Source organism: Rhinoraja longicauda, chromosome 32 (genome assembly GCF_053455715.1).
Source record: "Rhinoraja longicauda isolate Sanriku21f chromosome 32, sRhiLon1.1, whole genome shotgun sequence".
In the NCBI taxonomy this organism is placed as follows: Eukaryota; Metazoa; Chordata; class Chondrichthyes; order Rajiformes; family Arhynchobatidae; genus Rhinoraja; species Rhinoraja longicauda.
This window is the reverse complement of record NC_135984.1, coordinates 5,989,400-6,016,246: the sequence shown is the minus strand read 5'-3', so window position 1 is coordinate 6,016,246 and position 26,847 is coordinate 5,989,400. Positions and strand designations below refer to the sequence as shown.

General features: G+C 47.5%; 1 protein-coding gene across 4 annotated transcripts in view; it reads right to left on the bottom strand.

Moving 5' to 3' along the window:
- The window catches only part of LOC144608670 (glucose-6-phosphate exchanger SLC37A4-like), a 32,305-nt gene that overhangs the window by 3,620 nt on the left and 1,838 nt on the right, over window positions 1-26,847 (bottom strand). For 2 of the 4 annotated variants that reach the window (XR_013549228.1, XM_078426657.1), the window contains exons 2-9: window positions 21,678-22,159; window positions 17,216-17,448; window positions 10,769-11,015; window positions 9,145-9,303; window positions 6,037-6,122; window positions 3,861-3,974; window positions 2,557-2,622; window positions 761-899 (exon numbers count right to left, since the gene is read on the bottom strand). Coding sequence is in view for 3 of the 4 variants with exons in the window: in XM_078426657.1 (XP_078282783.1) it covers window positions 761-899; window positions 2,557-2,622; window positions 3,861-3,974; window positions 6,037-6,122; window positions 9,145-9,303; window positions 10,769-11,015; window positions 17,216-17,448; window positions 21,678-21,819 (1,186 nt within the window). In the remaining variant the exon portion in view is untranslated. The remainder of the gene's footprint in view (window positions 1-760; window positions 900-2,556; window positions 2,623-3,860; window positions 3,975-6,036; window positions 6,123-9,144; window positions 9,304-10,768; window positions 11,016-17,215; window positions 17,449-21,677; window positions 22,160-26,847) is intronic. The other 2 variants (XM_078426658.1, XM_078426659.1) reach the window with 2 other exon arrangements.

Below are 26,847 nucleotides of genomic sequence, written 5' to 3'. Positions count from 1 at the left end.
CCCATTAATATGCTTTAACAACAGCCTGATTACTGACAAACCACTAAATGAGCTTCAATTAGCATGTTAACTGCCAGCTTGCAAATTCCTTTTGGCGATAAACTGGTGGACATTGTGTGCTTTGGTCTCCAGCCCATTGTTAGCTTTGATCAGCCAAGCCAAGCCGCAAGCCAGCAGAGGGCGGGATCGCAGGTATTCTCAGTCAGAGCTCGAACACTGCGGGTGGGATCGTATACTGGTGGCAATGTCCAGAGTGGTGTGAGTTGGCTAAGTCACTCCAGCTGACTGACTATTAAATGGATGGCAGGAGCAATCATCGTATTCTAGAAAGCTCCCAATGAGTGGGGATTTTCCCCGCAGCTTTGCCTAATCCTTGAATTTGGACCTGGGAGAGGGGGGGAGTTGCCGAGAACAAAGAAACATGGAGGGATCCAGTGGTGGGGCATTGTTTCGCTCAGGATTTCTCCAACCATTTTGTCGGTCACAATTGAAAATCAGTCTGAAGAAGGGTCTCGACCTGAAACTCCACCCATTCCTTCTCTCCCGAGATGCTGCCTGACCCGCTGAGTTACTCTGGCATAGTGTGTCCACCTCTGGATACATGGCCCGCTAGACTGCTCCATTCCACAGGCAACCTAAAACTCCAAAATCTACACTTGGTATCCAAGTCCAGGCAGGAACATGATCACATGGCAGCATTGACGGCAATGGAAACTGATCAACGTAGCCACGTTTCAATGGATCTTCCCTCTGTCCTCACCGTTTGCCATGAGAGCTACGATGGCGTGAGATGTCCCCGACAGGTTGGATGGTGCACACTCATTCGCTATCACTCCAAACAGTGCAATTGGACCATAGGAACAGAACCCAAACACAGCTCCCAAAGACAGAATCCATAACTAGGAGAAAAAACAACAAAGGGTGGGAAAGAAAAGCGGACTTAATGCACAAAAAACCAGAGTTATTTCATTTGACATTAAGATTTAATGGATTAAGACATAAGGATGAGAGGGGATCTTATCGAAACGTATAAGATTATTAAGGGGTTGGACACGTTAGAGGCAGGAAACATGTTCCCAATGTTGGGGGAGTCCAGAACAAGGGGCCACACAATTTGAGAATAAGGGGTAGGCCATTTTGAACGGAGATGAGGAAAAACGTTTTCAGTCAGAGAGTTGTGAATCTGTGGAATTCTCTGCCTCAGAAGGCAGTGGAGGCCAATTCTCTGAATGCATTCAAGAGAGAGCTGGATAGAGCTCTTAAGGATAGAGGAGTCAGGGGGTATGGGGAGAAGGCAGGAACGGGGTACTGATTGAGAATGATCAGCCATGATCACATTGAATGGCGGTGCTGGCTCGATGGGCCAAATGGCCTACTCCTGCACCTATTGTCTATTGATGTAGCTGTTACCAGACAGCTTAGCATTTAGTTCCTTCCTGTAAATGCCCCAGAGAGACTGGTGGGGATCGTGTGCCTTGAACCACTGTGGTCTAGGTGTTGGACGTGTTACAATGGCATTTGACTGGTTATATCAAGACTTTGTACTAAAGACCATGCTGGAATAGATGGCAATCCAAGTCACAAGGAAGTGATGGTGCTGTCTTTGTTCAGGGCTTGGCAGTAACTGGACCATTGTTTTAGTTTTTAGTTTTAGGGAACAGGCCCTTCGGCCCTCCGAATCCATGCCGACCAGCGATCCCCGCACACTAACACCACCCTGCACACACTAGAGACTGTGTACAATTTTACCAAGTCAATGAACTTACAAATCTGTACGTCCTTCGAGTGTGGGAGGAAACCAGAGCTCCCAGAGAAAACCCACGTAGGTCACGGGGAGAATGTACAACCTCCATACAGACAGCACCCGTATTCAGTATTGAACCTGGGTCTCTGGTGCTGCAAGGCAGCAACTCTACCACTGCGCCCACTGTAACATCCAAGTGTAAACTGCAGCAGCATCTACCAGCTGCAAGCATGCAGTCTGTAATGCAATCTGCCCCTTCCAGAAGAGATGGGTGCATGGTCAACAGCTAATCTTGTATAATCTTGCAACAGGTGAAAGAATGCAGCACACTAACATGGGCACTGCACAGGAAACCCAACACAACTGTTTCAAGAACCTCACAATGGGACCCTTGTGCTCTTTACTGTATTTAGCAAATAGCAGCAGGATGACTCAGAGTTTTAGTGTCATTAAGAAGGTTATAAAGAAGTATCAGGTCAGAGTCTCATTTCCTTTGATGAGCCTTAAGCATATTGGGGGGTAAAAGCTAACGACCATAGAGTCCATTTTCATACCAGTAATTGGACCAGATCCCACGAATTATGTTTTTAAAACACACTTTATCCATGCAAATTACTTAGGGCGAGTGTTGTACATTATTTTAAGCTCACAACATCTCAAAAGTTAAACTTTGCACGTTTTTGACGGATTTTTTTTATTTTTAAAAGAGAGGTTTGCACAAATATTAAAATAAGGGGATCAGACGAAGGACGCACAGAAAAATAAAGGGAAGGCAAGGCGGGGGGAACAAGGGAAGATAGAGAGAGAGAGACCTCGTCTTCAGTAAGGTTAGTGATGTAAGTCAGAGGCAAGAAGATTAATGTCCAGAGCTCAGTCTCCTGAGGAAACAAAAGAGGAAGAATGTCAGAACCGCGCACAGAAAGAATGGGAAGTAAGTTTAATTCCGGAGAAATTCTGCCCTCCTTAGAATCACCATATCATATCATATCATATATATACAGCCGGAAACAGGCCTTTTCGGCCCTCCAAGTCCGTGCCGCCCAGCGATCCCCGCACATTAACGCTATCCTACACACACTAGGGACAATTTTTACATTTACCCAGCCAATTAACCTACATACCTGTACGTCTTTGGAGTGTGGGAGGAAACCGAAGATCTCGGAGAAAACCCACGCAGGTCACGGGGAGAACGTACAAACTCCTTACAGTGCAGCACCTGTAGTCAGGATCGAACCTGAGTCTCCGGCGCTGCATTCGCTGTAAAGCAGCAACTCTACCGCTGCGCTACCATCTTCAGAGTAATCTCCCCTCGGTGGCTGGAGTCACACCTTTAATGTAAATCAAAGTAGTTGATGGAGTCTGACTCATCAAACACCCAGAAATCACTCTGGGGAACAATGGCCGCCTTCCCACCCCAAACTCAGGCAACAGTGCAAACTCACAGGGTCTACAGATCAGCCATGCTCAACACAAGGCAGGAGGCACGAGACATTGCAGATCTGTAGCGAGATACGCGAGCGTGCTTCCCCTTCCCACCTGTCTGCTTCGTCTGCCCCTGGACTCCTGCACTGCCAGGGCGAGGGCCAAGAACAAACTAGACGACCAGCACCTCGCGTCCCACCAAGATGGTCGACAACACAGTGGCATGAACGCAGAGTTCAACAATTTCAGATCACCCGCTCCCCTTCGGTTCCTTTTCCTCTCCAACCTCTCTACTACGCAGTCACCCACCGCCTCCTTCCTACCTTACCCACTAGACAATAAACTAAAACTGAGATGGCATCACCAAACCTTTCCCCACACTGCGGGGCATCAGGAAGTCCACAAAACCCTTTGACACCAGCGGGAAATCACTTACAGCCACTTGTACTTGGTAGAAATAGGAACATTAGCAAAAGAGTTTAGTTTAGTTGCAGAGATGCAGCGCGGAAACAGGCCCATTCGGCCCATCGAGTCCGTGCTGACTAGCAATCCCCACATACTAACACAGGCTATAGAACTACACACAAGGGACAATTTACAATTTGTTTTTACCAAAGCCAAATAACCTACAAACCTGCACCTTGAGAGAGGTAGAGGGAGGGGGGGGGCGAAACAAAATCGGTTGCGTAGTTACCTTGGCAGACTCAGTGGTTACCGTGACTCTGAAGAGGTACATCGATATGGCCATTCCTGCCATCATGGACAGCAACAGCCCATGTCGAGGGTTTCCATGACTGCGAAGTCCATTCTGCAGGGGATTGACAGGTAACTTTAAAGCATGCTTTGTACATAATGAGCAATGACACTCTTAAAAACAAAAAATAAATAAAACTGGTCGGTATGGAACATACAATCACTTTTGTTGCTTTAACATGTGCAAAGCTCTCTTTGGAGCTGCAGTACACCAAGAGATGCCTAGTAATCTATCTTAAGCGTGTACCAGCTACCCTGTAGACATCCCTGTAGGAAGGAGTCAACGTAGACCCAAGTTATCCCAAGGTCCACCTATCACTTCCAGGCTTTGGCCCAACTCCACCACTCTTTGTAGAAGCAAGGAGCTGCAGATACAGGTTAATACACACAAGGACACACATTTCTGGAGTAACCCAACGGGTCAGGCAGCATCTCTGGAGAACATGGATAGATGATGTTTCGGATTGAGACGATCTTCTCCACAGAGGCTGCCTGACCTGCAGCGTTACTCCAGCACTTTGTCTCCACCACCCTTTTCCAGCTTTCTCCCCCTACACCAATCAGCCTGAAGAGTCCTGAGCCAAAACGTTCACCTGTGCATCTCCACGCCCAATGCTGCCTGACACACTGAGTTCATAAGATCCTAAGTCATAGGAGTCGAATGAGGCCATTCGCCCCATCGAGTCTACTCCCCCATTCAACCATGAGTGATTTATCTTATCCTCTCACCCCCATTCTCCTGCCTTCTCCCCGTAACCCTCGACTCCCTTACTAATCAAGAATCTGTTGATCTGCACCCTGAAAATACCCAATGACTTGGTGTCCACTGCCACCTGAGTTCCACAGTGTGTTCCTTAAGCACGTTTGGTTTTATCCCAAGGTTAAGGTCATCCGTTGTGAAGGAGCAATGGCAAATCAGACAGGGCAACATTTCACACAAGTGCCCAGAAAGGCATTGGATTGATCATCTCCATAAACTCTGCTCAGTTGAAATTCTACCTTTGGTCTATCACCCAGTCCTTTGCAGTTAGTTTCAAACATATAGTTGGGAAGTTCACAAAACAAATGAAGGCAAATTATCACAGGGTGTTTTAGAAACATAGAAACATAGAAAATAGGTGCAGGAGTAGGCCATTCGGCCCTTCGAGCCTGCACCGCCATTCAATATGACCATGGCTGATCATCCAGCTCAGTATCCTGTACCTGCCTTCTCTCCATACCCCCTTATCCCTTTAGCAAAAAGGGCCACATCTAACTCCCTCTTAAATATAGCCAATGAACTGGCCTCAACTACCTTCTGTGGCAGAGAATTCCACAGACTCACCACTCTCTGTGTGAAGAAATGTTTTCTCATCTCGGTCCTAAAAGACTTCCCCCTTATCCTTAAGCTGTGACCCCTGGTTCTGGACACCCCCAACATCGGGAACAATCTTCCCGCATCTAGCCTCTCCAACCCCTTAAGAATTTTATATGTTTCTATAAGATCCCCCCTCAGTCTTCTAAATTCCAGCGAGTACAAGCCCAGTCTATCCAGTCTATCCATCTTACGGGCGAGAAGATGACGTGGAGTCAACTCATGCAAAAGAGTTGTGGGTGTAGGCCAGTCCATGATGTCAAGCAGCCTCTCCTCACAACCGACTCCATCTACACTTCATGCTATCTCGGGAACACAATATAATCAAGGACCGCTCACACCCTGGTCATTCCCTCTTCTCTCAGGCAGATGATGCAAACACTTAAATGCACATACCACCAGATTCAAAAAATAGTTTTTTCCTGCTGTTCTCAAGCTCTTGAACATGCTGCACATATGCTAAGGAAGAATTCCTGATCTTCCAATCTACCTCGTTGTGGCCCTTGTACTTTTTTTGTAATCTACATTTTCTCAGTAGCTGGGACGGGTGTCAGGGGTTATGGGGAGAAGGCAGGAGAATGGGGTTAGGAAGGAGAGATAGATCAGCCATGATTGAATGGCAGAGTACTCTTGATGGGCCGAATGGCCTAATTCTGCTCCTATCACTTATGAAGCAGTTTATTGTATAGACTGGTCGGTGCAGACGCGGTGGGCCGAAGGGCCTGTTTCCACACGAAATATCTCTAAACCAAACGAAACATACCCGAGCTACTGCTCTGTCAGACAGGTATCCAGCAGCAACACTGCCCAGCAGACCACCAACCTCCAGTGAACTCATGAACGAGCTCCCTGCAAGAACAAAGGAAAGACAAGGTTTGCCCAAAGATCGGGAAGGTCCAGTGTTTATTCCTAGGTTGTCAGAATGAACTTATTGAACCTGAAAGACAAGCGGAGCAGTGCAATTGGCACAAGACTTGGATAGAATGCGAGATAGTCAAGTTCTAACCCTCTCTTTCCCTGGATATCAAATCCCAACTCAAGGTCTAGGTCTGCCACTACCTCCGGGTGGCGCCAGCAATGGCTGCCTCGCCAACAGGCTGCCTGTCCCTTCCTTCTTTGTTGTTTTTTTAGTATGTGTTAAATGTATGTTTTAGTGTTCTTTAGCTTGTTTTACTGTGTGGGGGAGGGTTGGAGGAAACTTTTTTTAATCCCTTACCTCGACGGAGATGCGATTCTTTTCCGTATCATATCTCCGTCCACACTGCGGCCTAACATCGAGGAGCTGGTGGCCTCTTGCTGGAGACCGACTTTGGGAGCTCTAACCGCGGGAGTCTGTGGACTGACCATCGTGGAGTTGGCGGTCCCTGTCGAGGATCAACCTCGGAGCTCCAACCGCAGGAGCCTGCGGACTTTAACATCATGGAGCTGGCGGTCTCTGGTTAGAGACCGACTTTAGAAGCTCCAAGCCACAGGAGCTTTGACCGCCTCGACGCGGGGGCTTCGATCGCCCCGACTGTGGATGGTTCGACTGCCCCAACCGCGGGAGAATAAGGAGGAAGAAGATTAGGCTTTATTGCCTTCCTTCATAGTGGGGAATCCGCTGTGGTGGATGTTGAAGTTAACTTTTATGTAGTTGTGTGTCTTGTTGCTTTTTTTTGTAATTCGTGTTTCACTGTACCTTAATTGGTACACGTGACAATAAACTAACCTTAGACACATTTATCTTTAACTGTGCGCAAGGCCACAAAATTATTGTCCACCCTCAACAGCCCACGAGTCATCTTCTTGGACCAGGAACACACTCTGGATTAAAGAAGGGTTCCACCCCAAAACTTCACCCATTCCTTCCCCCCCCCCCCCCCCCCCCCCCCCAGAGATGCTGCTTGACATGTCGAGTTACTCGAGCATAGAAACATAGAAAATAGGTGCAGGAGTAGGCCATTCGGCCCTTCGAGCCTGCACCGCCATTCAATATGATCATGGCTGATCATCCAGCTCAGTATCCCGTACCTGCCTTCTCTCCATACCCACTGATCCCTTTAGCCACAAGGGCCACATCTAACTCCCTCTTGTATATAGCCAATGAACTGGCCTCAACTACCTTCTGTGGCAGAGAATTCCACAGACTCACCACTCTCTGTGTGAAGAAATGCTTTCTCATCTCGGTCCTAAAAGACTTCCCCCTTATCCTTAAGCTGTGACCCCTGGTTCTGGACTCCCCCAACATCGGGAACAATTTTCCCGCATCTAGCCTCTCCAACCCCTTAAGAATTTTATATGTTTCTATAAGATCCCCCCTCAGTCTTCTAAATTCCAGCGAGTACAAGCCCAGTCTATCCAGTCTTTCCTCATATGAAAGTCCCGCCATCCCAGGGATCAATCCCAGGGAGCACTTGGTGTCTATCTTCGGTATAAACCAGCATCTGCAGTTCCTTCCTACACTTTCTGGATTAGCCGCACCTGCAGAATGTTTGGGGGCAGAGAGTTCTGCTCTTCTGGCCCCGAGATAATGGAGGAACAACAACACATTTACAAGTCAGGATGGTTGGCGATTTGGAAGGGAACCTACAAATTAGTTTCGGGCAGCACAGTGGCACAGCGGTAGAGTTGCTGCCTTACAGCGAATGCAGCGCCGTCGACCCGGGTTCGATCCCGACTACGGGTGCTGTCTGTACAGAGTTTGTACGTTCTCCCCGTGACCTGCGTGGGTTTTCTCCGAGATCTTCGGTTTCCTCCCACACTCCAAAGAAGTACAGGTATGTAGGTTAATTGGCTGGGCAAATGTAAAAATTGTCCCAAGTGTGTGTAGGATAGTGTTAGTATGCGGGGATCGCTGGTCGACACGGACCCGGTGGGACGAAAGGGCTTGTTTTTGTGCTGTATCTCTAAACTAAACTAAAAAAAGATACAGCATGGAAACAGGCCCTTCGACCCACCAAGTCCACACCGACCATCGATCACCCTGAACACACTTATCCCACCTCCACTTCCACTCCCTTCACAGCGCGGGCAATTTACGGAGGCCAATTAACCTACAAACCCACACGTCTTTGGGATGTGGGAGGAAGGCTGTGAGAAAATCATGTTTTAAAGTCCTTTTGGGAGTTGCAGCTCAGAATCCAGGATGCTCTTGGTATGAAGGTTTGGTCTTCATTGCTGAGACCACAACTGAGAGGAACTGAGTGGGGGAAGTTTAGAGATACGGTGCAGAAACAGGCCTTTCGGTCCACCGAATCCACACCGACCAACGATCCCCACACATTAACACACACGAGGGACAATTTACAGTTATACCAAGCCAATTAACCTACAAACCTGTACGTCTTCGGAGTTTGGGAGGAAACCGAAAATCTTGGAGAGAAAACCCACGCGGGTCACGGGGAGAACGTACAAACTCCGTACAGACAGCACCCGTAGTCGGGATCGAACCCGGGTCTCTGGTGCTGAAAGGCAGCAACTCTGCCGCCGTCTGTGTTGCCAGAAGTGTTGGAAGGAGCCACCATTGGAACACCACTCTCCTGGCCAATGTTCCATCCACAAACCAGGAAGAGGTGGTGGCTTGGCCACACTGCGATATTGTGGGAAGAATCTTTGCAAAATATTTACTTGCAAAATTAACCATTGCACTTCAATATCAATCACTGATTTGATAAATTTGTACGGTGTGGAGTCGAATTGCTTTCTGTGCACAAGCAGAGCTGCGATGTTTCCTACAACACAACAGCCTGAGTTTCCACACTGCCTGAGCAGATCACTACTGCGGGGCACCTGACAAATGACAGTGAAAGATACTAACATGAACACAATTACCACGTCTAGGAAAGGAGACGACCTTGTCAGATAATTTAAACTCCACTTTACGTCTGCTTACCAATAAGTGCAGTTTGTCCCTTCTCTTGGATGAGGAAGAGCTGTCCCCAGTCAGTACAGCAGGTCTTTGCACCAAACACCACCAGGTACCCAATGTTCAGGACCCACAGATATGGGGTCAGCAACAACTCCTTCAAAGTGCTCTCATGTACAGTCGACCCTGTGCACAGATTATGGATATTGAAGAGGGAAAGTTAATTAGATACCAAAACACCAGCAAGCAATGGTTATGCTTTCAATATGTTATAAATTGTAACATTTACTTTTCATAGAAAACATAGAAAATAGGTGCAGGAGTAGGCCATTCGGCCCTTCAAGCCAGCACCGCCATTCAATATGATCATGGCTGATCATCCAAAATCAGAACCCCGTTCCTGCTTTTTCTCCCATATCCCTTGAATCTGTTAGCCCCGAGAGCTAAATCTAACTCTCTTGAAAACATCCAGTAAACTGGCCTCCACTGTCTTCTGTGGCGGAGAATTCCACAAAGATACTTCTCGATCTCACAGATATTTATGTGTAGGAAGGAACTGTAGATGCTGGTTTAAACCGAAGATAGAAACAAAAAGCTGGAGTAACTATGTGGGACAGGCAGCATCTCCTGTTTATCTGTCCTGGCTGCCTGTTCCACTGAGTTACTCCAGCTTTTTGTGTCCATCTTCACATAGGAAAGAACTGCAGATGCTGTTTTAAATCGAAGCCAGACACAAAATGCTGGAGTAACTGAGTGGGACAGGCAGCATCTCTGGAGAGAAGGAATGGGTGATGTTTCGGGTCAAGACCCTTCTTCAAACTGATCTCAGGGGAGTGGATGGAACGGAGATAAAATGTAGGAGATAATAAGACTGGTGGAAGAACTGGGAAGGTGGAGGGGATGGGGAGAGGGAAAGCAAGGGCTACTTGAAGTTAGAGAAGTCAAGGGATATTTATGTCCTTCCATGTGTACACTTCCAGTGGTAGATTGCTACATTAACACTCTGCATTGCATTTTGCCACTGTGATCCTTGTCGAAAAACCTTTGGAGATCTATTTCATTTTAATCTAAAAGATCTAAGTTGTAATGTCCTTCGAGCCTTGACCAGTTTTATCCCATCTAGATGGGTTCAGAACAAATTTAACATGATGACAGAAGTTAGGAGAGTGCTCCTGCCCACACAATGCAGCGATTAACCAGTTCATAAGTGATAGGAACAGAATTAGGCCATTCGGCCCACCTTGTAGGGCGGCACAGTGACGCAGTGGTAGAGTTGCTACAGCGCCAGAGACCCGGGTTCAATCCTAACTATGGGTGCTGTCTGTACGGAGTTTGTACGTTCTCCCCGTGACTGCGTGGGTTTTCACGGAGATTTTTGGTTTCCTCCCACACTCCAAAGACGTACAGGTTTGTAGGTTAATTGGCTTGGTATTAGTGTAAATTGTCTCTAGTGTGTAGGATAGTGTTAATGTGTGGGGACCGCTGGTCGGTGTGGTTTCGGTGGGCCGAAGGGCCAGTTTCTGCGCCTTATCTCTAAACTAAACTAAAGTCTACTCCACCATTCAATCATGGCTGGTCTATGATCCATCTCTCCCTCCCAACCCCATTCTCCTATCTGTTCAGTAGAACCAGTGCTGTGGAAGGACACTACCTTTCTTGCCTCCTTTCTTCGCGCCTGGTTCGATGTTGGGTAGTCCCACATCCATCGGCTCATTGACGATGAAGAACATGCAGAGGAATGCAATCCCAATGGAGACGGAGCCAGACAGGGAGAGGGTCACCCGCCAGCTGTAACTCAAAGCCATCGTGGTGGCGATGAGTGGGCCCAGGCTGCCCGCCAAGTTCATACTGGTCGACAACACAGCCCACCACGTTCCAAACTGCGCTGGTTCATACCACTGTGGGAAACAAGCAGAGTGAAGAACATGTACATTCAACAGCAGCTGTTAAACTAAGCACCAGCATCTTGTTTTCCCCATTTTGGTCAGACGAAGGTTTCAGCTTATTTCCATCCTTCCCTTTCCAAGGCTTGCGTAAGCAGAAGTCTCCAGCCCAAAATCTCAGCTTCATGAAGCAGTTGGCTCAAGAAATAATTCGGAATGTTAACAAATTCAATTAGAGTGATACAGCGTGGAAACAGGCCCTTCGGCCCAACTTGCGCACACCGGCCAACACGTCCCGACTACTCTAGTCCCACCTGCCCACGTTTGGTCCATATCCCTCCAAACCTGTCCTATCCATGTACCTGTCTGATCGCTTCTTAAACATTGCAATAGTCCCCGCCTCAACTACCTCGTTCCATACACCCACCACCCTTCCAATTAATAAGTTAAAAATTACAATTTCATAGTATTTTACCTGTAAAATTTAATGTGCACGTTACTTATAGAGTAACTTCAGACACAATAATGGCATTTAAAAGGTTGCTGGATAAGCACCTAGATATCAGGAAATGGAGGGACATGGATCATGTGCAGACAGAGGAGATGGAGGGACATGGATCATGTGCAGACAGAGGAGATGGAGGGACATGGATCATGTGCAGACAGAGGAGATGGAGGGACATGGATCATGTGCAGACAGAGGAGATGGAGGGACATGGATCATGTGCAGACAGAGGAGATGGAGGGACATGGATCATGTGCAGACAGAGGAGATGGAGGGACATGGATCATGTGCAGACAGAGGAGATGGAGGGACATGGATCATGTGCAGACAGAGGAGATGGAGGGACATGGATCATGTGCAGACAGAGGAGATGGAGGGACATGGATCATGTGCAGACAGAGGAGATGGAGGGACATGGATCATGTGCAGACAGAGGAGATGGAGGGACATGGATCATGTGCAGACAGAGGAGATGGAGGGACATGGATCATGTGCAGACAGAGGAGATGGAGGGACATGGATCATGTGCAGACAGAGGAGATGGAGGGACATGGATCATGTGCAGACAGAGGAGATGGAGGGACATGGATCATGTGCAGACAGAGGAGATGGAGGGACATGGATCATGTGCAGACAGAGGAGATGGAGGGACATGGATCATGTGCAGACAGAGGAGATGGAGGGACATGGATCATGTGCAGACAGAGGAGATGGAGGGACATGGATCATGTGCAGACAGAGGAGATGGAGGGACATGGATCATGTGCAGACAGAGGAGATGGAGGGACATGGATCATGTGCAGACAGAGGAGATGGAGGGACATGGATCATGTGCAGACAGAGGAGATGGAGGGACATGGATCATGTGCAGACAGAGGAGATGGAGGGACATGGATCATGTGCAGACAGAGGAGATGGAGGGACATGGATCATGTGCAGACAGAGGAGATGGAGGGACATGGATCATGTGCAGACAGAGGAGATGGAGGGACATGGATCATGTGCAGACAGAGGAGATGGAGGGACATGGATCATGTGCAGACAGAGGAGATGGAGGGACATGGATCATGTGCAGACAGAGGAGATGGAGGGACATGGATCATGTGCAGACAGAGGAGATGGAGGGACATGGATCATGTGCAGACAGAGGAGATGGAGGGACATGGATCATGTGCAGACAGAGGAGATGGAGGGACATGGATCATGTGCAGACAGAGGAGATGGAGGGACATGGATCATGTGCAGACAGAGGAGATGGAGGGACATGGATCATGTGCAGACAGAGGAGATGGAGGGACATGGATCATGTGCAGACAGAGGAGATGGAGGGACATGGATCATGTGCAGACAGAGGAGATGGAGGGACATGGATCATGTGCAGACAGAGGAGATGGAGGGACATGGATCATGTGCAGACAGAGGAGATGGAGGGACATGGATCATGTGCAGACAGAGGAGATGGAGGGACATGGATCATGTGCAGACAGAGGAGATGGAGGGACATGGATCATGTGCAGACAGAGGAGATGGAGGGACATGGATCATGTGCAGACAGAGGAGATGGAGGGACATGGATCATGTGCAGACAGAGGAGATGGAGGGACATGGATCATGTGCAGACAGAGGAGATGGAGGGACATGGATCATGTGCAGACAGAGGAGATGGAGGGACATGGATCATGTGCAGACAGAGGAGATGGAGGGACATGGATCATGTGCAGACAGAGGAGATGGAGGGACATGGATCATGTGCAGACAGAGGAGATGGAGGGACATGGATCATGTGCAGACAGAGGAGATGGAGGGACATGGATCATGTGCAGACAGAGGAGATGGAGGGACATGGATCATGTGCAGACAGAGGAGATGGAGGGACATGGATCATGTGCAGACAGAGGAGATGGAGGGACATGGATCATGTGCAGACAGAGGAGATGGAGGGACATGGATCATGTGCAGACAGAGGAGATGGAGGGACATGGATCATGTGCAGACAGAGGAGATGGAGGGACATGGATCATGTGCAGACAGAGGAGATGGAGGGACATGGATCATGTGCAGACAGAGGAGATGGAGGGACATGGATCATGTGCAGACAGAGGAGATGGAGGGACATGGATCATGTGCAGACAGAGGAGATGGAGGGACATGGATCATGTGCAGACAGAGGAGATGGAGGGACATGGATCATGTGCAGACAGAGGAGATGGAGGGACATGGATCATGTGCAGACAGAGGAGATGGAGGGACATGGATCATGTGCAGACAGAGGAGATGGAGGGACATGGATCATGTGCAGACAGAGGAGATGGAGGGACATGGATCATGTGCAGACAGAGGAGATGGAGGGACATGGATCATGTGCAGACAGAGGAGATGGAGGGACATGGATCATGTGCAGACAGAGGAGATGGAGGGACATGGATCATGTGCAGACAGAGGAGATGGAGGGACATGGATCATGTGCAGACAGAGGAGATGGAGGGACATGGATCATGTGCAGACAGAGGAGATGGAGGGACATGGATCATGTGCAGACAGAGGAGATGGAGGGACATGGATCATGTGCAGACAGAGGAGATGGAGGGACATGGATCATGTGCAGACAGAGGAGATGGAGGGACATGGATCATGTGCAGACAGAGGAGATTAGCTTGGCATCATGTTTGACACAAATATTGTTCTATGTTCTTAAATATTACATAAAGTTTACATCATACACACATAAATTACTTATCTGTCCTCTGAACACCCCTGATGCGCTTGGATTTTCGACAAGAACCTCTCTTGCAACAACGCGAGGAGGAAATTAAAGATGAGTAAGTACCAAAACAAAATTATCCTTCAAAATCAATATAATAAACTGGACCATTAAATACAAGGGGACAATTAAGAGTTGTTCTGAAGCCAGATTCAGTCTACGACATGTACTATTTGATGAAACGGAATAGGTGACGTTTTGGGTTGAGACCCTTCTTCAGACTGAAAAAGGGTATCAAGAGACCCTTTTCACCAGAGATGCTGCCTTACCAGCTGAGTTGCTCCTTTTGTTTGTGTCTGTGTTCGGTTTAAACCAGCACCTGCAGCTCCTCCCGACACATGTACTATTTGTACTATGTTGCTGACGTCAGCCGTGCCTCAATGGAAAGTAGACACCATGATGCACAAGGTGGCACCTTCTACCTGTGCTTAGGCTTTAGAACATAACCTAGGCTGACGCTTCCCAGAGAGGTGTCCAGGGACTATGGAGATGCCATCCCTCAGAGGAATCATTAAACAATGGCCCCATCTGGTCTCCTATGTTCCAAAGATCTTCTTGTGTTGTTTCAAATAAAACCCCACAGAATATTTCACAAGGAGAAATGGTGAAGTGCCACCAACATCCTGGCCAATATCATTCTTCAAATATTATTTCTACAACAAACTCATAACCATATTTTGCAACACAACATCTGTAGTTCCTTGTGTCTCTGTGGCCATAATCATCCCGTTTTTAGAAGGAAACTTGCCATGAACAAATTTGCCTTCTGTACCCTCTGCATTAAGTGGTGTGCCAGTACTTCATTGGTGAAACATCGTGAAAGGGGTGTGGAGAATACGAGGCATCAACTATTCTTTCTTCCTCCATACAGAAGTTTAGTTTAGTTTAAGGACTCATTGGCCCACCGAGTCCGCGCCGATCAGCGATCCCCGCACACTAGCACTATCCCACACACAAGGGGCAATTTACAATTTTCTTTTTAACCAAAGCCAATTAACCTACAAATCCGTACGTCTTTGGAACGTGGGAGGAAACCGGAGCACCCGGGGAAAACCTACGCGGTCACGGTACAGACAGCGCCCTGGTCAGCAGGATCAACCCCGGGTCTCTGGCGCTGTAAGGCAGCAACTCCACCGCTGCGCCATCCAGTTTATGTTATTATAATGATGTTTTTAAATATATAATTGTAAATGGCATTAAATTCAGGCGGAGTTTTGGCATAAACGTAGCGATTGATACTGGATAGGCAGATTCATACACCAAACCCGCAAGTCTACTCGCAAGTAGTGACCAAAGAGGGGCATGCCTTCAGTTGAAACTTTCCAGCGAGGCGCAGCCTTATGTAACTGGGATGCTTGCATGTGTTAAGCCAATCTGTAAACAAGTCGGGCATTCGTGGAGCTCAGCGTAACGGGTACTTAATATTGCTTCGAGGGCTGCAGAATGTGCAACTCACAGCCCCTCTTCCAGAAATAGCCCTGCATCAAATATCACACCCCGAACGGTGAAGGTCACCCACAGAATGTACCATTGGTGCCAAAATTAAATAAGGAAACTTGACTTAGGTTAATATTCGCGGTGAATCTACACAAGCTCTGCAAGGTAAGAATAATTCAATCATCTAATTTCTTCCCATATCCTAAAGATATGTGGATTGGCAGGTTGATTCAAAATTGCCTTGAGTGGGTGGGTGATGGTTCTGAGAATAAAACAGTGTTAGTGTAGGGTCAGTGTAAGTAGGTTTAGTTTAGTTTAGAGACACAGGCCCTTCGGCCCACCGAGTCCGCACCAACCAGCAATCCCCGCACATTACACCTACCCGACACACTTGGGACAATTTTACATTTATACTAAGCCAATTAACCTACAAACCTGTACTTCTTTGGGGTATGGAGGAAACCAAAGATCTCGGAAGAGAAAACCCATGCATGTCACGCGGAGAACGTACAAACTCCCTACAGACAGACAACTAACACAATAGACAATAGGTGCAGGAGGAGGCCATTCGGCCCTTCGAGCCAGCACCGCCATTCAATGTGATCATGGCTGATCATTCTCAATCAGTACCCCGTTCCTGCCTTCTCCCCATACCCCCTGACTCCGCTATCCTTAAGAGCTCTATCTAGCTCTCTCTTGAATGCATTCAGAGAATTGGCCTCCACTGCCTTCTGAGGCAGAAAATTCCACAGATTCATAACTCTCTGACTGAAAAGGTTTTTCCTCATCTCAGTTCTAAATGGCCTACCCCTTATTCTTAAACTGTGGCCCCTTGTTCTGGACTACCCCAACATTGGGAAAATGTTTCCTGCCTCTAATGTGTCCAACCCCTTAATAATCCTATACGTTTCGATAAGATCTCCTCTCATCCTTCAACTCAGAACATAGAACGCTATAGCTGGGGAAGTTGGCAGTGCTGGGCTGGGCTCTGAAAGAGCCGTGACCGTGATGCAGCGGTAGAGTCGCTGCCTTACAGCACCAGAGGCCCGGGTTCAATCCTGACTATCTGTACAGAGTTTGCACGTTCTCCCTGTGACCTGCTTGGGATTTCTCCAAGATTTTCGGTTCCCTCCCACACTCCAAAGATGTACAGGTTTGTAGGTCAATAGGCTTGGCATAAATGTAAATTGTCCCTAGTGTCTGAAGGATAATGTTAATATGCGGGAATCGCTGGTCGGTGCAGACTCGGTGGGCCGAAGGGCCTGTTTCCGCGCTGTATCTGTAAACTAAACTAAACTGGGGGACAGGCAGCATCTCTGGGCCAGAGGTGCTGCCTGTCCCACTGAGTTACTCCGGCATTTTGTGTCCACCTTCGATTTAAACCAGCATCTGCAGTTCTTTCCTACACAACTAAACTAAACTGTCCATGTTCTCCAGAGAGGCTGCCTGACCTGCTGAGCTACTCCAGCTCGGTGTACTTTGGAGCTTTGGTGTGTCACGGGGTTTGGGTACCTTGCGCAGAATCTTCCCGCAGGGTGGCCACCCAAAGCCTTGGGCTAGTCCATTAAAGAACCAGAGCACGGTGAAAGCAGTGACAGTGGAGCTCCAGGAGAAGAAGATGTTGACCACTCCCACGAGGAACAGGCCAGAGCAGAAGAGCAGGCGGGCACTGATCTGATCAGAGAGCACTCCGCTGATAAACTTGCTGATGGCGTATGCCAGCGACTGACTGCTGGTTATCAGGCCTGGGGGAATAAATCATATCAAGATTAGTTTGCAGCCTTTACCCCCTTGTTAACGTCCTGTGCTCCAATCTTAAAGCACAGTTCCCACAGCTGAAATTGTGCCCATGTTCCATGTCCAGAATAAACAGTTACTGCCAACTCCATCTCCCATTTTCAAGTTTATAAGTTATAGGAGTAGAATTAGGCCATTCAGCCTATCAAGTCTACTCCGCCATTCAATCATGGTTGATCTATCTTTCCCTCTCAACCCCATTCTCCTGCCTTCTCCCCATAACCCAGGACACCCGTACTAATTTAGAATCTATCAATCTCCACCTTAAAATATCCATTGACTTGGCCTCCACAGCCGTCTGTTGCAATGAACTTCACAGATTCACCACCCTCTGACTAAAGAAATTCCTCTTCACCTCCTTTCTAAAAGCAAGTTTGTTTATTCTGAGGCTATGGCCTCTGGTCCTAGACTCTCCCACTTTAAACGCAGACCAGGTTTAAAAGTTTCATCCAAAAATTGTTTCCTTCCACATTTAGCCTTCGAGTCATAGAGTCATACAGTACAGAAATGGCCATTCAGCCCAACTCGTCCATGCCGACCAAGATGTCTTAACTAAGCTAGTCCCATTTGCCCGTGCTTGGTCCACATCCCTCCAAACCTTTCCTATCCTGCACTTGTCTAATTGTCTTTTAAATGTTGTTATAAAACCTGCCTCAATTACTTTCTCTGGCAGCTAATTCCATATATGTACCATTTTCTGTGTGAAAGGTTATGTTTCCACTGGTGGGAGAGTCTAGGACCAGAGGACGCAGTCTCAGAATAAAAGGACGTACCTTTAGAAAGCAGATGAGGAGGAATTTCTTTAGTCAGAGGGTGTTGAATCGATGGAGTTCACTGCAATAGACGGCTGTGGAGGCCGTCAATGAATATGTTTGAGGCAGAGATTGATAGAATCTTGATTAGTATGGGTGTCAGGGGTTATGGGGAGAAGGCAGGAGAATGGAGTTGAGAGGGAAAGATAGATCAGCCATGATTGAATGATGTAGTCCTGATGGGCTGAATGGCCAACTTCTGCTCCTAGAACATGAATTTATGACCAGTAGTCAATAACTAGGAGATTAATATTGCTTCTCAGACTACCTCCCTCCCCCCCAATCTGGGATTCTTGACATTGCTCCACCCACTGGCACCATTCTTCCTCAGAAACAGCTGAGCTAAGACTATAACAGAGTCCACATTCAGTGATTCAGCGATGTTACAGGATAAGCTGGTACAGACAAGTTTCAATAGGCCACTTTGCAGGGGAAACAAATCTGTGTTGCTCTTCACAGAGAACAAGGTGTAATTATACAGCAGAAGGCTGCACAGAACAGTCAACTATTTGCACTACACTGCTAACTGCCTCAGTCCATTTGTGGCAGACTTTGTTTTGATAACCAGATCAGCTAAAGAACAAACTTCCTCTGCGTTCATTTTGCAAAGTACAGCACAGTAGGCAGTCATTTGACTTGTTGCGGCGATGTAAATGTTTTGTGGAGGCAAGCCAGCCAGTCCCACACTTGTCTCCTGCAATTTCTCTTTGAAAGCCAAGATAATGTATTCTGGATCACAATACCTTGCCCAAGTCAAGAGTGTTTTATTGTCATAAGTCCCAGATAGAACAATTAAATTCTTACTTGCAACAGCACAACAGAATGTATGTAAACATGTGCAGAGTAGCGACTCTGCAACAAAGCTCATGTCAAACACCTCTAACCCATGTCTTCTGCTTCGCTCTGGTTTTGTTTCAGTTATACAGTTTGAAAACAGGTTCTTCGGCCCACCGAGTCTGTGCATGTTTGTCCCATATCCCTTTGAACTTTTCCTATCCTTGTATCTGTCCAAATAGCTTTTGAATGTTTCGGAAGGAACTGCAGATGCTGGGGTTTAAATCATAGATACAAAATGCTGGAGTAACTCAGCGGGACAGGCAGCATCTCTGGAATGAGAAGAGAGTCTGAAGAAGGGTCTCGACCCGATACGTTACCCCTTCCTTCTCTCCTGTTCTCTCCTGAGATGCTACCCGACCCGCTGAGTTACTCCAGCATTTTGTGTCTAGCTTTTGAATGTTGTTATTCTATGTGCACCAACTACTTCAACTGGCAGATCATTCCATACACCCACCACCTTTATCTGTTCATCTCTGGGCCTGTTCATTGAAGGGCATTCCCCTTCTTTTGAACAAAGCTGCACATCAGAGCCTGAAGAAGGGTTCCAACCCGAAACGTCACCCATCCTTTTATCTCCAGAAATGCTGCCTAAGCCGCTGAGTTACTCTAGTACTTTGTGTGTCTGTCTTCGGTCTGCGCGGCACGGTGGCGCAGCGGTAGAGTTGCTGCCTTACAGCGAATGCAGCGCCAGAGACTCGGGTTCGATCCTGACCAGGGGCGCTGTCATATCATATCATATCATATATATACAGCCGGAAACAGGCCTTTTCGGCCCTCCAAGTCCGTGCCGCCCAGTGATCCCCGTACATTAACACTATCCTACACCCACTAGGGACAATTTTTACATTTACCCAGCCAATTAACCTACATACCTGTACGTCTTTGGAGTGTGGGAGGAAACCGAAGATCTCGGAGAAAACCCACGCAGGTCACGGGGAGAACGTACAAACTCCTTACAGTGCAGCACCCGTAGTCAGGATCAAACCTGAGTTTCCGGCGCTGCATTTGCTGTAAAGCAGCAACTCTACCGCTGCGCTACCGTGCCGCCCTGTCTGTCTGTACGGAGTTTGTACGTTCTCCCTGTGACCTGCGTGGGTTTTCTCCGAGATCTTCGGTTCCCTCCCACACTCCAAAGACGTACAGGTATGTAGGTTAATTGGCTGGGCAAATGTAAAAATTGTCCCAAATGGGTGTAGGATAGTGTTAGTGTGCGGGGATCGCTGGGCCGAAAGGGCCTGTTTCTGCGCTGTATCTCTAAATCTAAAAAAATCTAAACCAGCATCTGCAGTTCCTTCCTGCACATCAGAGCCTCCGTAATTCCTCACCTCATGTTGGGGCCCATCTCTCCTGCTGTTGCCAGCTGTTCCACAACTGGACGATTGGACGCAGTGGGTAAGTCTAGGACTAGAGGCCATAGCTTTCAGGAAGGAGGAGCCAGCGCTGCCGTCGCAGCTGCGGCTTGCCTGCAGTCCGTCTGTCTTTTGTGTTTTTTGTTGTTTTTGTCTGAATTGTAGTTTTAATATGATGTAGTGTTGTATGTTATGTGGGGGTGGGGGGGGGGGGGGTGGGGTGGGAGGGAACGGGAACTGTAACATTCTCTCTCCCGAACGGAGACACGAACTTGTTTCTGTGTTGTGTCTCCGTTCCCGTTGCGGTCTACCACCGGCCATGCACCTGGGACCACCTGGGGCTCTGGTTCGCAGAGCCCACGGCCCGGACTCACCACCTGCGGCGCTGGCTGCCTGCGGATGCTGCGGGAACGGCTGCGACTCGTCTCCGGAGGCTCCGGCGCGGGCCGCGTGGACGTCGGAAGCCCGCAGGCCCCTGGATGGGAGCCGACATCGGGAGCTCCGGCAGCGGCAGAGGCAACGTGTTCGCCCGCACCGAATCGCGGGGCTTGGGTCGGCCCACCGCGGACATTTCACCGTCCGGCGCGGCCTGAAATAGGCCGTGGACCTTTCACCGTCCAGCGGGGGCTTCAATATCGGGAGCCCCGACCGCCCCGACGTGGCAACTCCAACAGCCTGACCGCGGGAGAAGACGGCAGGGAAGAGAAAAATACATTTTTGGCCTTCCATCACAGTGAGGAGGGACTGGAGGAGACTCACTGTGATGGATGTTTCTTTTTGTTTGGTGTTAGTTGTGATTGTATGTGTTATTGCATTTTTATTGATTATTCTCATTGGTCTTATTGTTCAACTGCGGGTAATGTTTCATTTCACTACACATTTATGTGTATGTGACAAATAAACGACTATTGACTATTGACTATTGATATTGATTGAGGAGGAATTTCTGCAGTCAAAGGGTGGTGAATTTGTGGGACTTTTTGCCACGGATGGCTGTGGAGGCCAAGTCAATGGATATTTTTAAGGCAGAGATAAATAGATTCTTGATTAGTATGGGTGTTAGGGGTTATGGGGAGAAGGCAGGAGAATGGGGTTAGGAGGGAAAGATAAATCAGTCACGATTGAATGGCGGAGTGGACTAATTCTGATCCTATCACTTATGAATTTATGAAGACTTACCCAAGTCATCTTTCTCCAAGGTCACCTCCTCCATGATGGATGGCATCACAAACAAGAAGGTTTTCCTGTTGAAGTAGTAGAGGGTATAACCCACAAACATGGCTATGAAGATGCTGGACCTGTAGTACCCGTAGCCAGCCATTCTGGAAACTGGAAGTGGAGAACCAAAAGCAAGCCTTCCAACAACAGTGATGACGATATTTAACCAGTGACCAGGTGTTGTTCCAATAATTAACTCAAAGCAGACGACTTAAAAGTTTGATGACTCATTGAGGTCTTCAGTAAAATACATTTAGTTCAAGAGGAGACAGAACAATTGCGAATGAGATGAGACAGAAACACAAACGCAAACTCCACTGTCCAATTCCTCAACGTTGGCCTCGTTTATTTTGCTGTGGTGTTGGATTTTGTAACGAGCTCTTGTTTGTCTTCCTGGCAAAACATTAACTGCTAGGGTCCAAGAGAGTGGTGGAATTTCTATTCTGAAAGAAGAACAAAAATAATTTCAGTTGAGTGCGTGCAGAGGAGGCGAAAAAAATAAGGATTTATTAATGATTAGCCCAGATCAATAGAGGTCGCTCAGATGGTTCAAAAGTGCAGGGCTGGGAGGTCATGAAACAGCCCAGTAAGTACAGCTCTGTCTCAGCACGCTAACCTGTTGAACTTTACCTAATCTGTCCCCATCTTATACATCAGCGTAATGTCTTTATCCAGAAACAATGCATTGGACTGAGATCATATCAGGGGAGATGAGGTTAACCACTTAGTAGGAGAATCAAGAACCAGAGGACATAGGTTTACGGTGAGGGGGGAAAAGATTTAATAAGAGCCCAAGGGGTAACCTTTACACACAAAGGGTGGTGGATGTGTGGAAAGAGCTTCTGGAGGAGGTTGTTGCGGCAGGTACTACTGCAACATTCAGGAAACATTTAGACAGGTAGATGGGCAGGACAGGTTTAGAGGGATATGGGCTAAATGCAGGCAGGTGGAACTGGTGCATCTTGGCCAGTGTGGGCAGGTTGGGCCGAATGGCCAGCTTCCACGTTGTAAGACTCCATGACTATGACGTGATCAAATTTTATTGACAAGCTTTACCAAACCATTCATGCCCATTTGTTCAAGTGATCGTGACTAGATTCGACAGAGACAGTTAATAATAATAATAATAATATTCATTTATTGTCATTGCAACGAGTACAACGAAATTAAAAAATAGCCAATCCTGACGGTGCGTACAAACATATATGCAATAAATGCAAAAACAAAAAAATACAATTATATTAAGTACAAAGATTTTTTAACAGTGTTGCCTAGTGCAGAAGGTAGTGTTCAGTTCTCGTATGGCCCTGGGGTAAAAACTGTTCTTAAGTCTGTTTGTTCGGGATTTGATCGACCTGAAACGTCGACCAGAGGGCAGATGAACAAACAGATGGTGGCCGGGGTGGGATGGATCTTTTATTATTTTGCCTGCTCTACTGAGGCAGCGTAGGCTGAACAGGTGCTCCAGGGAGGGCAGTGAGCAGCCGATGATCTTCTGGGCCGTTGTGATGACCCTCTGAAGGGCCTTCCTGTCCTTTTCTGAGCAGCTGGCATACCATGTGGTTATACAGTATGCCAGCACACTCTCGATGGAGCAGCGATAGAAGGACATCATGAGCTTCTCCTGCAGGTTGGTTTTCCTGAGGATCCTCAGGAAGTGGAGTCTCTGCTGTGCCTTCTTTACTGTGGTGATGGTGTTGGTAGACCAGGTAAGATCCTCTGCGATGTGCGTACCCAGGAACCTGAAAGCGGGTACCCTTTCCACACAGACCCCATTGATGTAGAGTGGGTCGTATTCTACACTGGTTTTCCTGAAGTCAATTATAAGTTCCTTTGTTTTGGAGGAGTTCAGGACAAGATTGTTCACTGAACACCATGCTGCCAGCCTTTGGATTTCATCCCTATAGGCTGTCTCATCTCCTCCTGAGATGAGTCCAACCACAGTCGTGTCATTGCAGAAGGACTTCAAGGAACCATGAAAAATGCCCTGGCACAATACTGGCATTCAATGAGAACAGAGCTGATCTGTAACCCATCTTCCCATCCAAACAATAGCAGCTCAACAATTAAATCCAAACCTGCAACACAGCAATTAGGGATTTTTAATTCTTGTAATTTAAAAAAATAGGAATTGTCGCTAATGTGTAGGATAGTGCTAGTGTAAGGCATGACTGCTGGCCCCGCCCCCTCCCCGCCCCCTCCCCTGAAGAAGGGTATCGACTCGAAACGTCACCCATTCCTTCCCTCCCGAGATGCTGCCTGACCCGCTGAGTTACTCCAGCATTTTGTGTCTACCTGCGATTTATATCAGCATTTGCAGTTTTTTTCCCCAATAATTTGGCAAGCTTGCATGCGAGTCTCTTTGCCAATGTTCCACGAACCATATCCTGAAAAGCTTGAAGCAATTAATAGCTGAACAATTTTCAGTTAGAAATCATCCAACTGTTTCGTGACTGCCACAGCTTTTCTGCTTCTTTAATAAAACGCAAGATCGGCACATTTATGATCTTTGAAAATGGATCTGCATCTATCCCAGTGTCAAATCTGATACATTAATTTTGATTTTGAATCAAGCTGTGATTTAAACAGCAAGATGTGACAACACACCAGTCAGCCCAAGTGGACCATGCTGTTATCTTTGTTCTGCACAAACCCACCTCAGATAAGGGCGACCAGGGTGGAAATGGTCACCAATTTTTGTCTGATAGCGAGAAATATAGTCGGTTAATGTCATAATCATACTTTATTAGCCAAGTATGTTTTGCAACATACAGGGAATTTCATTTGCCATACAGTCATGACAATAAAAAGCAACAGAAAACATAAAAATACATTTTAACATGAACATCCACCACAGTGACTCCTCTGCATTCCTCACTGTAATGGTGATGCATCTCAGCCCAATAGTTGCAACTTTGCAACATTTAGGTGAAGTTGCTACCTCACAGCGCCAGAGACACGGGTTCGACCCAAACTATGGGTGCTATCTATATGGAGTTTATACGTTCTCTCTGTGACCTACGTGGGTTTTCTCCGGGTGCACCGGTTTCCTTCCACACTCCAAAGACATACAGGTTTGTAAGCTAATTGGCTTGGTAAAATTGTAAATTGTCCCTAGTGTGTGTAGGATAGTGTCAGTGTACGAGGTGATCGCTGGTCGGTGTGGATTCGGTGGGCTGAAAGGCCTGTGTCACTAAAAGTAAATAAGATTGATGGAGGTCTCATGCACACAAGGAATCGTTTATTGGAATTAGTTTATGGTCACATGTACTTTGGTACAGTGAAAGACGTAATTTGCATGCTATCAAATCAAATGAAGTAATTTGCATGCTATCAAATCAAATCAAGTACAATTAAACCATACAATTACAACACAGGTAGTGCAGAGAAAAATACCAGAGTGCAGAATATAGTATCAAAGCGTTAATGGTGCAGAGAAAGTGCAAGATTCACAATGAGATAGGTTGGGAAATCAGGACTACATCCTATCTTACAGGAGGTCATTCAGTAGTCTGTTAATAGCAGGGAAGAATCCGTTTGTGAATCTCAGGGTATGTGCTTTAGCTTTTGTATCTTTCATCAGAAGGATGAAATGGGAATGACCAGGGGCAGCACAGAGGCGCAGCAGTAGAGTTGCTGCCAGACAGCGCCAGAGACCCGGGTTCGATCCTGACTACAGGTGCTGCCTGTCTGGAGTTTTGTACCTGACGGACATGTTTGTAGGCAAATTGGCTTTGTAAAATTGCAAATTGTCGGTGCGGACTTGGCAGGCCAATGGGCCTGTTTCTGCGCTGTTTCTCGAAACTAAAGACCGGGGTTGAAAATGGCTCCCGATTTTTGTGAGATGCTTCCCCAAAATAGTGAGATGGATTTAATGTTGATGCCTCTCTTTTCAATTGTTGCAACTTGGTGACATTTAGGTAACTGTTTCATGCTAGCCAGACTGTTTCATGCTAGCCAGACTGTTTCGTGCTAGGCAGACAAAGTATCCAGCTGAAAAGTAGAAACAAAGAGCTACAGAGGCTGGTTAAAATATAAAAGGACACAAAGTGTAAAAAAGTAACTCAGCAGGTCAGGCAGCATCGCTGGAGAACGTGGATAGGTGACGATTCAGGTCGAGACCCTTCTTTCCAGCCTAATCATACTTCCTAGTTCTCGGTCCATAATCTTGCAGATTAGGCAGCACGGTGGCCCAGCTGGTAGAGTTGCTGCCTCACAGCGCCAGAGACCCAGATTAGATCCTAAGTTCGGTTACTGTCTGCATGAAGTTTGCATGTTACCACTGTGATAGTAGGAGGACAGAAGAAACGGTTTAAGGACTGCCTCAAAGTGTCCCTCAAAGACTTGGACATCAACCTCAGCACTTGGGAGTCTCTTGCTCTGGACCATCCAACCTGGCGTAGCAAGCTGACCACAGGAGCCCGTGCAGCAGAGAACAGACGCACTGCAGAGGCCCAGAGGAAACGCACCGCGCGCAAGGCCTGGGCTACCTCCACTTCCACTGCAGCACCCATCCACTTGTGTCCTGCGTGTGGGCGTGCCTTCCGTGCCCGGATTGGCCTCACCAGTCACTTCAGGACCCACAGTCACCAATCCTCCAACTGAAAGTGAAGTCATGGTCATCTTCGAACCCGAAGGACGAACAACAACAACAACAACCACTGTGATAGTGTGGGCTTCCTCTGGGTGCTCCAGTTTCCTCCCACATCTCAAAGATGTGCAGGCTGGTAGGTTAATTGGTTGCTGAAAATTGCCCCCTGATGTGTGAACGAGTGGTAGAATCTGTGCGGGGGGGGGGGCAGAATTGATGTCAATATGGAGAGAATAAAAACTGGATGGAGTGTAGAATTATTGCAAATGGGTGGCCAATGATCAGTGTGGCCCGTTTCCATTCTGTACTTCTCTCTCCACATTAACACACACCATGTGCCCAACAGATAGTCATTAAAAGGAACACATGTTTTTTGCCTCCTCCTCTCAGGCAGTGAATTCCAAACCTTTTGCCGATTAACAAAAAATAAACTTCAACTGCCCTCCAAATGCAGATTTTAGCAAGGCCTTTGACAAGGTGCCGCATGGTTCATGAGGTTAGATCACACAGGATCCGGGGTGAGCTGGCCATTGAATGCAA